The 13,561-nt window shown below is 42.3% G+C and overlaps 5 protein-coding genes across 5 annotated transcripts; 4 read left to right on the top strand and 1 right to left on the bottom strand.

Moving 5' to 3' along the window:
* Nucleotides 1-1,755: 1,755 nt before the first annotated feature.
* On the top strand, nucleotides 1,756-4,829 carry LOC134197018 (N-alpha-acetyltransferase daf-31-like). The gene is made up of 9 exons (XM_062666250.1): nucleotides 1,756-1,834; nucleotides 1,888-1,986; nucleotides 3,543-3,601; nucleotides 3,656-3,701; nucleotides 3,761-3,814; nucleotides 4,171-4,232; nucleotides 4,289-4,333; nucleotides 4,395-4,542; nucleotides 4,600-4,829. The coding sequence occupies exons 1-9, from the start codon at nucleotides 1,814-1,816 to the stop codon at nucleotides 4,729-4,731; spliced, it is 666 nt and encodes a 221-aa protein (XP_062522234.1). The 5' UTR covers nucleotides 1,756-1,813; the 3' UTR covers nucleotides 4,732-4,829.
* A 345-nt stretch (nucleotides 4,830-5,174) lies between these two features.
* On the top strand, nucleotides 5,175-6,576 carry LOC134197190 (uncharacterized). The gene has a single exon (XM_062666466.1). The coding sequence runs from the start codon at nucleotides 5,237-5,239 to the stop codon at nucleotides 6,437-6,439; it is 1,203 nt and encodes a 400-aa protein (XP_062522450.1). The 5' UTR covers nucleotides 5,175-5,236; the 3' UTR covers nucleotides 6,440-6,576.
* A 224-nt stretch (nucleotides 6,577-6,800) lies between these two features.
* Nucleotides 6,801-8,361, top strand: LOC134197189 (dipeptidyl peptidase 1-like). Its single transcript, XM_062666465.1, has one exon. It carries the CDS (start codon nucleotides 6,819-6,821, stop codon nucleotides 8,211-8,213), a length of 1,395 nt encoding a protein of 464 aa, XP_062522449.1. The 5' UTR covers nucleotides 6,801-6,818; the 3' UTR covers nucleotides 8,214-8,361.
* LOC134197188 (uncharacterized) lies at nucleotides 8,321-11,300 on the bottom strand. Its single transcript, XM_062666464.1, has 8 exons — nucleotides 11,070-11,300; nucleotides 10,761-10,946; nucleotides 10,541-10,671; nucleotides 10,218-10,466; nucleotides 10,051-10,156; nucleotides 9,040-9,234; nucleotides 8,856-8,974; nucleotides 8,321-8,790 (listed from the first exon to the last, which is right to left on the bottom strand). The coding sequence occupies exons 1-8, from the start codon at nucleotides 11,287-11,289 to the stop codon at nucleotides 8,401-8,403; spliced, it is 1,596 nt and encodes a 531-aa protein (XP_062522448.1). The 5' UTR covers nucleotides 11,290-11,300; the 3' UTR covers nucleotides 8,321-8,400.
* An 852-nt stretch (nucleotides 11,301-12,152) lies between these two features.
* Nucleotides 12,153-13,328, top strand: LOC134197366 (peroxisomal biogenesis factor 3-like). The gene is made up of 2 exons (XM_062666675.1): nucleotides 12,153-12,633; nucleotides 12,700-13,328. The coding sequence occupies exons 1-2, from the start codon at nucleotides 12,163-12,165 to the stop codon at nucleotides 13,243-13,245; spliced, it is 1,017 nt and encodes a 338-aa protein (XP_062522659.1). The 5' UTR covers nucleotides 12,153-12,162; the 3' UTR covers nucleotides 13,246-13,328.
* Nucleotides 13,329-13,561: the final 233 nt, after the last annotated feature.

Raw genomic sequence — 13,561 nt, 5'->3', positions numbered from 1 at the left:
AGTTAAGAATATCCGGATAGCAAGGTCGACAGTTTTTCCTGCATGAGTACTTTGGAGTTTCCTTCAATGCTACCTTCCTGGGTGAGTACTGTGCTGGACTAGGATGTTTGTCCTCGACTAGAGAAACAAAACTATTTGTATTTGATATTATCTAGATACCTTTAGTATCACTAACTTTCTCTTTCAAATGCTCTGTATGTCATACTGTACTGTGGACTCTTCATCGTGGATTGGTTGTAGTATGTGTTTGGACTGGGAACAAAATTACCTACGAGAAATAAGAGTCACGCCAGTGTTGATTGTTGTAAAAATGTGTCTACTGTCGATGTCGGTTGCTTTTCTTGCAATTGACTTTGCTGTTGCAGTTCCTATGGTGCTTGTTATGTCATAGGTACCGGGCCCAGGTGTTTCAAAACCTTGAGATTGTATTACAGACATTCAGTTGCTAAGATAATCTGAGGCATTCTTACAAATCGGTGGGTCAAGGTGTGATCCAAAAGAATAGGAGACTCCTTGTTTTAGTTCATTGTAGTCGTATCCTCCAGGTCCTAGGTTATGATATGAATACAGCTTCTGTAGTTTGATTGGCGTATTCAGTGTGCTTACCAGGACCGGGTGTGAACGGATCATCGTTGATCAATTTTAAGCCAAAGGACTTTTGTGTCCCTCGTCCCCAATATGGTGAATTTGGTCGATAGTCGGGACCAGGAGTATTGAATCCTAGAGACATGTACTGTTGTAAAATCTATTCCGTGGTAAACTAGGAGCCTGTTTATGTTTGTACCGTGTGTGTCTGCAGGTTGAACCTTGTAGTTTGGTGGTCCAGCATTTATGCCTCGTAAATGCCGACTGCCTATTGAAGATCTGCTTGCATGTCGACCTGTGTCCCAATATTGTACGAGATATCCTGCTGCTCCAATACTACAGGTCAGATGAGCATCGACTGTCAACACAAGAAAAAAGAACAAAGACATTGCCAAACGTATTTAACTAAGTGGAGATATCGGTTTCCATACGTCTGACATCATACGGGTGAGTCTTTCCTTTTTCCTTCAAACTATGTGTCTTGTCGGTCCATTTGAGGTCACGTGATGTATCATAGTTGTCAGGACCAGGAGTCACATTCTCTGCAAGCAGTATTCAAAATCAAATGCACAGGATAATTGCAATCAACTAGTAGGACCTTTAACGAGCTTGTGTCTGCCAACAATCGAATATCTAGGTGTAGATCTGGAACATGGAGTCATGTTTGGATGATAATCTGAAGGTCCAGGACTCGGATCAGCTACAGCACAAAAATTATTATCATTTACACTCGAATGCGTGGGACCACTTGCTTGCCTTGATGTGTCAGTGGATGTCCTCCATCCGCAACAATATATTCACCCATTGCTGATCGGCCTGCATGCACACAAAGGATGTTCGACACATAGAATTCTTTGCTCGATAACACGTGCGAGCTGATGCTATGAAAAGCATAGTGCAGAGTCCCCGACTGACTTACAAGGTTTCCCGGAAGAACTGCGTTTGGTGGTTTCAGGTCTTCCTGATTTGCCTGGGGCATCTCCGCCCTTTCCTTCCTTTGGCTCCTCCTTCTCGCTTGCAGCGTTTTCCGGTTCTCTTTCGTCTTTGTTCATGGCGTTTTTGTCGTAGAGAGGATGTTGAGTGGGTTTTATGACCCAGAAGGAGAGCGACTGTTGTAATTATATGTGGCAAACACTGAAGCACGTTTTGGTGTCCATGGAGATGACGTCACAAACAACCCGGATATCTGGAACAGTGTGAGGAGGCGCACGTGTTGAAGGGACTGACGATGAACATTAGGACGGCCACTGTAGGAATTGTTACGTTTTGGAAAGTTGTGATTATCGTCGGTTGTTTTCTTAGACGGCTGATCTGATGAACATGCAGCACTGCAATCTTCTGTGTTTGCCAGAAAACTATCAGATGAAATATTATCTTTATCACGGATTGTCTTGGCCGCAGGTAACTCAGGATATAGTCTCGCTACTAAACAAGACCAAATATGTTGTGAGTACGTGGTCAACAAATGAAGGGATGGAGATACTAATGGGCAGTTACCTAATCTTAATTGAGCAAACAGAACAGAACAGACAAGACAGTGATACATTGTTTTAACAAACTTAACTGCCCTATCTCTAATTTGTCCACTTCTACTTGACAGACAAACAGACAGACAGACATCAAACAGACAGACAACTGACAGACAGACAGTTTGGAGATGTTGTCTGAGTCAAAGAGGCTTCAACACAAGCTCTCAAAAGAAAATGCTAAAATGGAAGCTACTTGCTTAATTGAGAATGCAACTTCACTTCGAGATGGCGCTAGACTTTGCTCTCTGCAAGGTAAAGGTGCAGGCTCTTGGTTGTTTGCTATTCCAACTTCAGGAAAGCTCGCTCTTAAACTCTCCGAATTTTGGTTGGCGGCTTACCTGAGACTTGGACTTCCTTTGTCTTTGTGTGATAATATTCAGACGTGTGACTGTGGACGAGCAACTGGTGACTCAAGCGGAAATCATCAGATTACATGCAAAACGGGGCTGGTCCTGTGTGGTCACATGACTCGATCATGTCTGTGTGGTCAGAGTGTTTAAACAATTTCAAAATTCAACACAAAAAGAGCGAAAACATAGAATGCTACATCTGACAGCTGCCCAGACATTGTTGTTTTTGATACTGGTATTGGTTCCAATGTAGAGTTAGATATAGCACTTGCTCATCCGTGGAGTTCGGACATATTTCCAACGTCAGCCACTATGGAGGGAGCAGCCGCTGCTAGAAGGGAAGACAGGAAGTTGGCTCGCTATGAGAAACAAAAACATCCTGGTGGATTGTCTGTGAGAGTGGTTCCACTAGTCTTGAAACATTTTGGAAGATGGGGCAAGAAGGTAGAGACTTATTTAAATGACTTGTCTAAACGATCAAAGGATGACTTTGGAAAATCAAACAGGGCAGACTTTAAAGCCATTGGCATCAAAGAATTGCTATTCAATTGCAACGTTGCAATGCCAATGTACTTCTGAAGAAAATCAGTAATGCCTTGTCAGGACAGGTCAAGTGCCCAGACTCGTAAATGTTCTATAGAAAAGGGATCACATGATCCCGTTTAACCAATTAATATTTAAATATATTGTATTTAGTTGTTAGTTGTTTTCTCTTGCTTTTATTGTCATAGGACAAACGTAGTTAGCCATTTGCTATTGTATCCTAATTCAAATATGCAAAATATATGAATTGACAGACAGACAGACAGACAGAAAGACAGACAGAGAAACAGACAGACAGAAAGACAGGCAGACATGCAGACCATGTTTGAAATATATGTATTGGACGGATGGACAGACAGACAGACAGACAGACAGTTTTTTGGTGATAGTAACATCTTTTGTGTCTTAGTTGAGTTATTTAGCTATGTCAGACTGTATTTTAGTATTTTTAAGTAGATAATTTTATGTTCTTGACGGACAGATTGATGAGCAAGGTATTTGTAAATCAATGTGAAAGATTGTTTCTCTTTGCTAGCTGTCTTATGTTGCTGAAGATGAGTGCGGTAAAGTTGTTGGTTATGTGTTGGCTAAAATGTAAGCATTTGACTTTTCATATTTCCCTTACAGTATAGTCACTGATTGTTTTAGGGAAGAAGAATCTGATGAGCCTCCTCATGGTCATATCACCTCACTGGTATCAAAATGAAAGGTTGTTTTTACTTGATTAGTTTGGTTCCATGCATCTTGCAACAGGCTGTAAAGCGTTCTCATAGAAGACTTGGGTTGGCTCAAAAGTTGATGAATCAGGTAGCTACGATTATTTGTTTGCATGAACTTGTAAGTGAGGAACTTGCAGTTGAAGCCTGACTAGTAGAAAATTTGATATGCTTTTGTTGCTCAATATTTAATGATGTAATTTATTTGAAGTACATCTAGGAAGAGAGACAGTTTAGCACACAGACAAACATGAGATAGATGGACAAGACAAGTAGGCAGGCAGACACACACACACACACACACACACACACACACACACACACACACACACACACACACACACACACACACACACACACACACACACACACACACACACACACACACACACATTTACAGACATAGATGATGCAAATACGAAAGTATTGATGTTAAGTTCATTATAGGCTTCAAGAGCAATGGTTGAATCTTTCAAGGCTGAATATGTTTCACTTCATGTTCGAATGAGGTAGCACTGTACTAATTTGTATTGTGATTTTTTCTTCTTAAATTGTTTGCATCTAGTAATCGAGCTGCTCTCCATCTTTACAAAAACACGTTAAAATTTGTGTGAGAACTGTTTGTCTTATTTAAGATGACAACTGCATGATAGTAATTTGTTGTCAATTAGGATCTCTGATATTGAGAAGAAATATTATGCAGATGGAGAGGATGCGTATGCAATGAAAAGGGACTTGAAGTTTATTACAAAAGAGATTGAACAGGAAAAAAAGAGATTCAAAACAAAGCCTTCTCTTGCAGTACCTAATGAAAACCAGGTAGGTACAGTCTTATTGATATCTACTTGTTTTAGACTAATTCTTTTTTTATTCTAGGGAGATGAAGCACGTGGCTCTGGGTGTGATAAAGAGGATTATAATGTAGGTGAAGGAATGCAACCTGATACAACTCGAGATGTTGTGTCAACAAGTTCAGCACAAGGCTCATCACTTACTGATACTGACTGAAATTGGTCAATGTATAAGTACGTGCGTAAATTGCTACATATTGATATGATAGTTTCATGAAGTCAACCTATAATTAATTAGTAGATATTGAAAGGAAATATGTATCTGTGAGTTGTTATCCTACACACAAGCGAGAGCATTCACTGGCACTAAAAAGTGTCTGGTGCCTGTGTAAGTAAGACCCATGAAGAGCTTGGCAGGCGCTTATGCGCTAATTAAGATTCTACAGTGACTGGACAATAAATACACTTGCATGGTGTCACACTATTCTACTTGGAGGAATTATGTGCACCAGAGTCCTAAATTGTACACAATTTAGAAAGGCGAAAATATGAAATATTAAATGCTGTTTTATTGAGGGATATATTCCACTTACAGATGTGTTTATATCACACGTGTTTTTCGGCCTTGGAATCCTAGCACCTAGAGGGGCGGAGCTACGACCTTGTACAGTAGGACTTCTGTGCGTGGCCTACGCAGTTTAGCGCAAGGTGATAGTCTAACGATGGGCTTAATCTATCATCTGTCCATGACTCTTTGTGTAGTCATTCTTCTACATTTCCTGGTTTCCTGCTCAGCAGCTTGCACGACAGACGAAGACTGCTCGTATATGGGGAAGTGTAGTGAAGGTGTTTGCAAGTGTGATCCCGGTTTTCGAGGACCAACATGTGCTCACATTGATAACCACACCATTCCTATCAAGTCTGGCTTTAAGTCGGACAAGTTTTGGATTTGGGGCAGCCAGGTTGTATTTGTCGATGGAGAATACCACATGTTTGCTGCTATATTTCCCAGGAATTTATCCTTTGGCAACCACTGGCTGACGAATGGTCAGATAGCCAGAGCTACAAGCAAGACACCAATCGGGCCATATCAGTTTGTCGAAATAGTTCTCCCTTATCATATGTCCACTACTAATCAACAATATTGGGATAGATCATGTATGAACCCAAAGATCATTCAAGCAAAAGATGGCACATTTCTGTTGTATTACACGGGTGACACATACAACGGATCGACGCCAACACAATTGCAACCTTCACACAGTGAAAATGCTCAAGAAACACAAAGAGTCGGATTGGCATATGCACCAAAAATTACAGGACCCTGGTCTCGGCTGCCAGACCCAATTATTTCTCCTCGACCTGGCAAATGGGATGATAGAATGACAACAAATGTAGCTGTGACTGTACTGAAGAATGGCACAATTCTTGCAGTATACAAAGCATCAACTCCTCCAGGGTCAGAGAGACAGAGTACTGTGTGTATTGGGGTTGCATCTGCTCAGCATTGGAAGGGACCTTACATTCGTCTTCAAGATGATCCTATTCTTCCTTGCCCTAAAAATTCTTTCAATTTTGAAGATCCAAGCATTTGGTACGATCAGAAGTCAGATACAGTGCACATGTTTGTCAAAAACTTTCGAGGTACGGTGACTCATGCAGGATATTCTGGTGCACATGCTTATTCAAAGGACAATGGGCACACTTGGCAGTTTACCAGTCCACCATTAGCTTACAGCACCGTCAACACATGGAGTGATGGTAAAATAAGAAAGCAGTCAAGGATGGAAAGACCAGAAGTCTTGCTTGATAGCAATGGACATGTCAGTCATGTTTTCTTTGCCACTGATATGGGATTGGAAGGGCCTGAATGGTGGAACATGGTCATACCAGTACAGTCCACATCCACCAAAACATTTAGCTAAAAGAGAATTACTTCTAACTGTTTATGCACGTAAGCATTAAAATGTTTTTTAATTAATTAAGATTATGAGCAACTAAAAATTTGTATTCATGTATATGTATGCTGCAGCTGTGTCAAATTTTGAATTGTTGTGTGACAGCTAAGTGCCTGTGTAGAATATTGTGCCCGAAAACATATTTCTCTCTCCTGTGCTCCAAAACGTATTTCTCCTCTCCCCTGGAAACTAGCTAGCTTTCTGCACGTGATGGGAGGAAAGTGGGAGGAGAGAAGAAAGCATCACGTGCAGAAAGCAGGGTTAAAAGAAGACTACCCCGGATATGCGGCGGTGCCAGAACCACGGTCCAGCTGCGCATGCGTAACGTTGATGCGGACAGACTACTATGAATCTCCTCACAGTTACTATTTTCTTGGCCGGTCTGGTCTCCCTTCTCCACGCCGATACACCAGCAAACTGCACGTATGAAGATGTTGTGGGAGAGTGGGTTTTCTCCGTGGGACCAGGTATGAATGACAACACTCTCGACTGCAGCGACTACGACATATCCGGATCCGTGAGCAACATCACACTGCAGCTTTATCATCCAGCCGACGTTTCCGACCGAGACGGCAACGTTGGTTTCTGGACCATGGTCTATAATCAGGGCTTTGAAGTTGTTATCAATGATAAGAAATACTTTGCGTTTTCGATGTACAAGAAAATTTCCGAAAAAAACTACACGAGCATTTGCGATGAGACATTACCCGGATGGAGCCACGATACACTCGGAAGGGATTGGGCTTGTTATGTTGGCATGAAGGTAACTCCAGGCAGGAAGAAGGCTGCCGAGGCGAAACCGAGTGAAGCTGTGCTGTCGCAAAAACTTTCTATTAGTGAGAGTTATGTGAAAGCAATCAACAAAGTACAGTCTTCTTGGACAGCCGAGCTGTACCCTGAATTGAATTTGTACACAGTTGCTGAAGTGGTGGCTCGTGCTGGAGGTTTCTCTTCAGGACAACCAAAGGGAGCGAAACCGGCAGAAATCACAGAAGAACTCCTTGATCTAGTATCAGCACTTCCGGAGTCGTTTGACTGGAGACACACAGACCAAGGCATGAACTTTGTTCCGGATGTTCGTAATCAGGGCCATTGTGGCAGTTGCTTTGCATTTGCATCAATGGGGATGCTGGAATCGAGACTCAGGATTCAGACACAAAATCAAGTGAACGTTGTCTTCTCTCCACAAGATATTATTGGTTGTTCAGAGTATTCCCAAGGATGCGAGGGTGGGTTCCCGTATGTAACTGCTGGAAAATATGCGGAAGACTTTGGAGTCGTTGAAGAGCACTGTTTTCCGTACTTGGGCAAGGACAGTAAATGTATTACTTCTCATAATTGTACTCGTTTCTATGCCACCGACTACTATTATGTTGGGGGATACTATGGAGCATGTAATGCAGCTTTAATGCAGCTGGAGCTGGTTAGGAATGGACCGTTCTCTATTGCTTTTGAGGTGTACAAAGATTTCTTGACTTACAAGTCAGGGATTTATCATCATGTTTTTACAAATGAAAGTGACACACTCACCGGAGGCGAGTTTGATCCATTTGAGTTGGTCAATCATGGTGTACTTGTGGTGGGGTATGGTCGTGACATTGAAACTGGAGAACCATACTGGATTATCGAGAACAGCTGGGGTGAAATGTGGGGTGAAGATGGATTTTTTCGCATTCGTAGAGGGACAGACGAGTGCAGCTGTGAAAGCGCGGCTGTTGCCAGCACGCCAATCGTACCATGACTATCACTTGCACGGATGAGTCTGCATTGTTTGTGACAGACTTTTGTTTCGTTGTTAGCTGTTGAGCATGTTACGGTGTTTGTATAACTGCAACTGGAATATATTACTTGATAGACAACTTTAGTGTATTTACGAATATACACAGACAGTTACAGATAGAACACAAACTACGAGGACAAAAGACAGTTTAGTTTACCAAGACGCTGATACCGAAACTAGCTACAAAACTGATCAAGAAGAATACAAACGACGGAGACTTTGACAGACTAGCAGATCGTACATTATGATCGTCACCCTTACTATCTTGTTCACCACCGTCAGTTGCAATGAATTCGGTTGCAATGAATTCGGTTGCAACGAATGTGTTGAACTCGCCTGTAGTAGGCTTGATTCTCTTCTGTACAATATCCGGGTAACTTGACAGGTCAATCTGGTAGATGAGGTTTGTGCTGCCTTGGATACCATGCAGACTAATATAGTAATGAATGCCACCTCGTGGTGAGATGTCTGTAAGTTGTATAAACGAAGACGCAGCTTCAAACTCTCTCCTGCTTGTGACAGTACCTGAAGGCACGGCCTGTGTGTACAAGACAACAGAGTTCAAATGTATTTGGATTGTGACAGCAATGTGTCTTGTCTTGCCTTGACTGTGTATTGCTGTGCATCTAGAGTGGCTGTTTTGCTACCTCTGGATTGCAACCCTTGAGCAATGAACTGCAGTGGAACGGTTGTGTTGGCTGCTTTTGGCAACGCAATGATATCTGAAACATCAAGCATATAGAAAAATTATTTATTGGGAGCTGATATGAATGAAAAAGATGAATACCAATTCCGTCTGTGTTGTTGTAAATGCTGTTGTACACGAAAATCAGTGCTTTTGCCTTGTTGACATGCTCTCTGGGTCGGCAATCGAAATGAGGCGTTGGAATCTGCATGCCATTTTTCTGTGGCTCTCTGATGACTGTGATACAATCAGATGCAGCATATGGCACCTGCTCCATGACATTGTATTGAAACTGGTCTGTAAAGTCAAAAATATCTTATTAGACAGACAGACAGACAATGCTAATGTGATTAATAGAAAATTAGGAAGAGCAGGACAGTTTAAAAATTCTCTGAACGTTGATGAAGCATTTGTTAATCATAAGTAGTTGGGTTTTATTGTGTGGCCGATTGTGAGCTTTTGGACTGGTGTTTGGAAAATTAGACTGCAATAGTGCTGATCAGTATGAAAATATATGTATTGACAGACAGACAGACAGACAGACAGACAGACTAAGCTAGCCCTGTCTGGTGGAGGTACTACTAGCCCAACGCTCATTCCGTTAGTCTGTGAGAACTTTGGGAGATGGGGACAGGAAGCAGAAAGATATCTTAATACTCTTGCGTCTAGAGCACACGGGACTATCAAGGGAAGAACAATTACTCTGAGTCTGTCTATTACTGGAGGAAACAAATGGCTGTAATCATGCAGAAAGCTAATGCTGGAGTGATACTTGGAATATTGCAAAGGATAACAGGAGGTCGTGGGAGATGGGGTAATGGGTGAAGAACTGGATGTGCAATGTAGTGTGCATAGTAGGTGTAGTTTGTGGTAGCTAATAGGATTCTTTGTGTCTGATGTAAATCACATAGGGTTACCCTAGTCTAGTCATTTTCAACTTTGAGGCAAATGGACAGACAGACAGAGACATGACAAAGTGAAGTCTCTGGACATAAGCGAGTGTGTGTACAGTACTGGTAATATATGAGGTCTAACAGACAGGTTACATAAGACAGAAAGGTTACACTGCCAAGAGACCTAAACTGGTGTTGTCTAGGTGTATAGTGGTCTCACCATTTCCTCTTGCTAGTGCAATACTGCTTCCTTTTGCTAGATAGAGAAGTTCTCCATGCACTGATCCAAACGGCATCCGTGAAAGCAACCGTCCACTAACGCTAACCTGCATACAAGAACGAAATTCCTACACTACATGATCATCACCCGAATCTAGCGAGCCAAACCTGAACGCTAGAATAGCCAGCATAGGCGTTGATCACGTAGAGACGCGTGAGAGGTGCAGACGTGCTTGTTGCCCGTTTTAGAGGCGGCACACTAACCACTTTCGGTTTGTATTCATTTGTAGAGCCGGATAATCCAATCACCGCCGTGTAGTACCTCTCACCCGCCTCTGCTCGGAAGTCAAACTCCTCCACAAGCGACGCGACGTTCTTGAAATCGTCTACGTTGCTAACGCTGCCAGTTGGCACAATCTACACAACCATATATATGCCAAACAGCAGTGTCATAGTGAGTCAGGATTAGCAGCTAAAACGGGAGGCGTTACCTTGAGTTGGTAACTTCCGGAAGATACATACAGCGTGTACGATTCTCGTTTACCCATTGCGTTGACGAGTCTCACAAGGCTGCCTTCGGTTTGGCCAGCAGAGTATTTTTGAGCAGAGAATGTGATGACATCTGGCAATGAGAACATCGTGGAGTTACTAGATGCGGGCATGCAGCATCTACCTACGCTTCAGTTGTCTAAATGCAATTTACTAATGTACCTAAGTTGTTTCCATCGAATGAATTGCGAATGACTAAGAATGACTTATTCCTGGCCAGTTGGCTCGTATCTGCCTGCCACGTCTGGAACGTTGCCTCTAGTTGTTGACTGCCTGCTGAAGGTTCAATCACCAGGAAACCTTCAGCGACACCTGTCACTAATCCTTCCACTTGAGTCTGAACGGTCACTAAAAAAACAGAGGATAAGTCGTGATAACAGTTGTGTATGGCATTCGTTTGTGTTCCACTTTGTCTCCATATGCATTCTACTATTCCATAAGCATTCTACTATTCCATACTATTGTCCTTACTGTTGCCTCCTTGAACTGTGGCACGGGTCGTAGAACTCAATTGCGATGTCACATTGATGATGTCGTTGTAGTTGAGAGCGAACGGTGCCAATCCAGGCAAAGTTACAAAAATCGGATGAGCACGAGGATAGCCGTTCAGTACCCTCACTGTGTGTGTGTCCACGCTAGACGACTGAAGCAGCAGAGCAGTGGCGAGTAAAGGATAAAATATCGCGTTCATTATTACCAAACGTCTTGGTCGAGCAGATCGGCCAGAATCCGATTGGAAGGAAGTGCACTGGTTTTAGTATGTCTCCCACCGGATATGACGATAAAATTTGGTTTTTGCTCTGATTGGATGGTATTTGATTGGATTTCAAATAAACACGAGGGTAGAGCGTGGCAACAGCGGGCGATGTATGTTCTGGTACATAATCTGATAATAATTTGAAGTTGCATCAGCCACTTCCGGTTGGGGAGAAATCTGGCATAGCTCTGTATATTATACCACTAGCAGAGGGATCATTTGGTATACAAGTACATACATACCACAGTTGCCTATGGCTTTGGTCATGCACATCATGATTCTGCATGCATGGCATATGTGCCACTACAATATTTTTTAGAGACAGCATGCAGAGACACGTTTTGCGATTGATAAATTTAGATCCGATATCATGCAGAGACAAGCTTGTCGATTGAAAATCTAGAAACTTGATCTGCTAGACAAACTCTAGCGATGACTAGAGTATCTAGTTACTAAGCTACGTAAATTAGTGCTACACGTAGTGTCCATGTGATGAGACATGCATGTTGCTGCATGATGCATGATTGTATTGGCACTCTACATATAACGACTTAACTTAATGTAATATAATGATTACATCATACGTATGATGTGTACAGTGTGTACGTACTCAAGATTCGCAATCTCCCGTACGTAGACCTAGACTACACCAACTCCTCTTCTCTAGTTTTTTTATTTTCTAGACGGCCAAACGGGAACAACGGCTTAGACAACACTACAGGACATTTTTAGACAATAGTACAGAAACAGTCGCGTGGTTTCAACATCATAACCCGGATAAGATACCCGGATAACATACCAGATAGCATGGCTAGCTTTGTTGCTGTCTGCAATCGACATAAACGCAAATTGCTTCTATCTGGAGCGATTTTTGTGGGAGGATACGTTGCTTTCAAGCTTGTCAAATGGCACTTGTCCTCTAGAGCCGCCGAGTGCGAAGCTTTCCTCATAAACGAAGCTCGACTAGAACACCATTTCGAGAGCAACCAGAGGACGTGTGACATGACAGTACGTTCATTACTACCAGCACTCAAACAGGCTCTATACGAAAATCTGGATGTTGAACGGTTGAAAGTCCAGTTGAAATCAACCAGTAGCGCCAATGCTCTGCAACTATGGGAGGACATGAAGATCACTACAGTCACTCAACTCATCGTTTCTGTTTACACATGCTGTTTTCTCGTCGTATTCTTGCGTTTACAGTTAAATATACTCGGAGGAAATATGTACTTGGATAGTTTAAACGAGGAAGGTGGAAATGGTTTGGTCGAGGTTGAGGTCAGTGAAGGTGTCCAACGTGAGTACTTGAATCTTGTGCACTGTGTTCTTCGTGACGGAATACAGGCGTTTAGTCAAAGCACAAGAGATGCCGTGTGTGATGTCTTTCGGTTAGTTAGTCTGAAGGAGCAACTCACGGTCGAGAGACTTTGGGAGCTAATAAGTTGTGTGTGTCAAAACATTGAGGGAACACATGGTAGGAAGGAGGCATCGCCATCAAGGCTAGACAGTTTTGTTGCTTTCATTTTGCCTGTGGACAGCATGGATGCAGCTTGTTCTAGTCTGTTGCAGAATGAACAAGACGAAATGAAGAAGCTCAATGCAGCAACTAAAGACTTTCTGGAAAGCAACGACTTTCATCATGTTCTTGTACGGTGTATTACACGTGGATTGCAGTGTGTTGTAAAGACATTAGAGCAACAATTTGATGCTAGAGATGGTCACAAAGGTCACGTAGCCAATGGAAGTCTTCCGTTGGCAAAAATTCTTCCGATAATCACAAATATTGTACCGGAATTGTTAGACGATTCGGGACAACTTTTACAAACTGTGACTTCTCTTTCCGAGGTTCAGAAATTTGCAGAGAATGTTTATGATGCGTTTAGTAAATAACGTGTTGACAGGCCAGCTTGCGTTCTCTTTGTAGGTATTTTGCTGTATTTTAATTAATTAATTAGAGAAGCTTGTACACCATAGTTTGTGCTGATAGTCACTGAGCTCTAGTCACTAAGATTAATTGGTGTGTTGAAGATGCATGGCTAGGAGTACAGCAGTGCAATGCACACATCCACAGTGTACATGCTGTGGCGTTCAAATGCTATATGCCTAGAACGCGGCCATTTTTAATTAATTTTCTGGTAATTAGAATGACGTAAGATGAACTGGCATCGCGAGGCTATAGAAAATCACGTGACAAACATTTCACGGA

This window comes from Corticium candelabrum, chromosome 22 (genome assembly GCF_963422355.1).
Source record: "Corticium candelabrum chromosome 22, ooCorCand1.1, whole genome shotgun sequence".
Taxonomy (NCBI): Eukaryota; Metazoa; Porifera; class Homoscleromorpha; order Homosclerophorida; family Plakinidae; genus Corticium; species Corticium candelabrum.
The sequence above is the reverse complement of the archived record's forward strand: the minus strand, read 5'-3'. Positions and strand labels throughout refer to the sequence as shown.

Excerpts from the sequence above, each read along its gene's own strand:
- LOC134197189 (XM_062666465.1), top strand. The coding sequence starts at position 6,819 with ATGAATCTCCTCACAGTTACTATTTTCTTGGCCGGTCTGGTCTCCCTT.
- LOC134197190 (XM_062666466.1), top strand. The coding sequence starts at position 5,237 with ATGGGCTTAATCTATCATCTGTCCATGACTCTTTGTGTAGTCATTCTT.
- LOC134197018 (XM_062666250.1), top strand. The coding sequence starts at position 1,814 with ATGAACATTAGGACGGCCACT. Across the intron at positions 4,233-4,288 it reads TCACTTCATGTTCGAATGAG|TAATCGAGCTGCTCTCCATC; the intron begins GTAGCACTGTAC and ends GTTTGCATCTAG. Across the intron at positions 4,334-4,394 it reads AAAAACACGTTAAAATTTGT|GATCTCTGATATTGAGAAGA; the intron begins GTGAGAACTGTT and ends GTTGTCAATTAG.
- LOC134197366 (XM_062666675.1), top strand. The coding sequence starts at position 12,163 with ATGGCTAGCTTTGTTGCTGTCTGCAATCGACATAAACGCAAATTGCTT. Across the intron at positions 12,634-12,699 it reads ATGGTTTGGTCGAGGTTGAG|GCGTTTAGTCAAAGCACAAG; the intron begins GTCAGTGAAGGT and ends GACGGAATACAG.
- LOC134197188 (XM_062666464.1), bottom strand. The coding sequence starts at position 11,289 with ATGAACGCGATATTTTATCCTTTACTCGCCACTGCTCTGCTGCTTCAG. Across the intron at positions 10,467-10,540 it reads CCGGAAGTTACCAACTCAAG|ATTGTGCCAACTGGCAGCGT; the intron begins GTAACGCCTCCC and ends ATGGTTGTGTAG. Across the intron at positions 10,157-10,217 it reads CTGGCTATTCTAGCGTTCAG|GTTAGCGTTAGTGGACGGTT; the intron begins GTTTGGCTCGCT and ends TCTTGTATGCAG.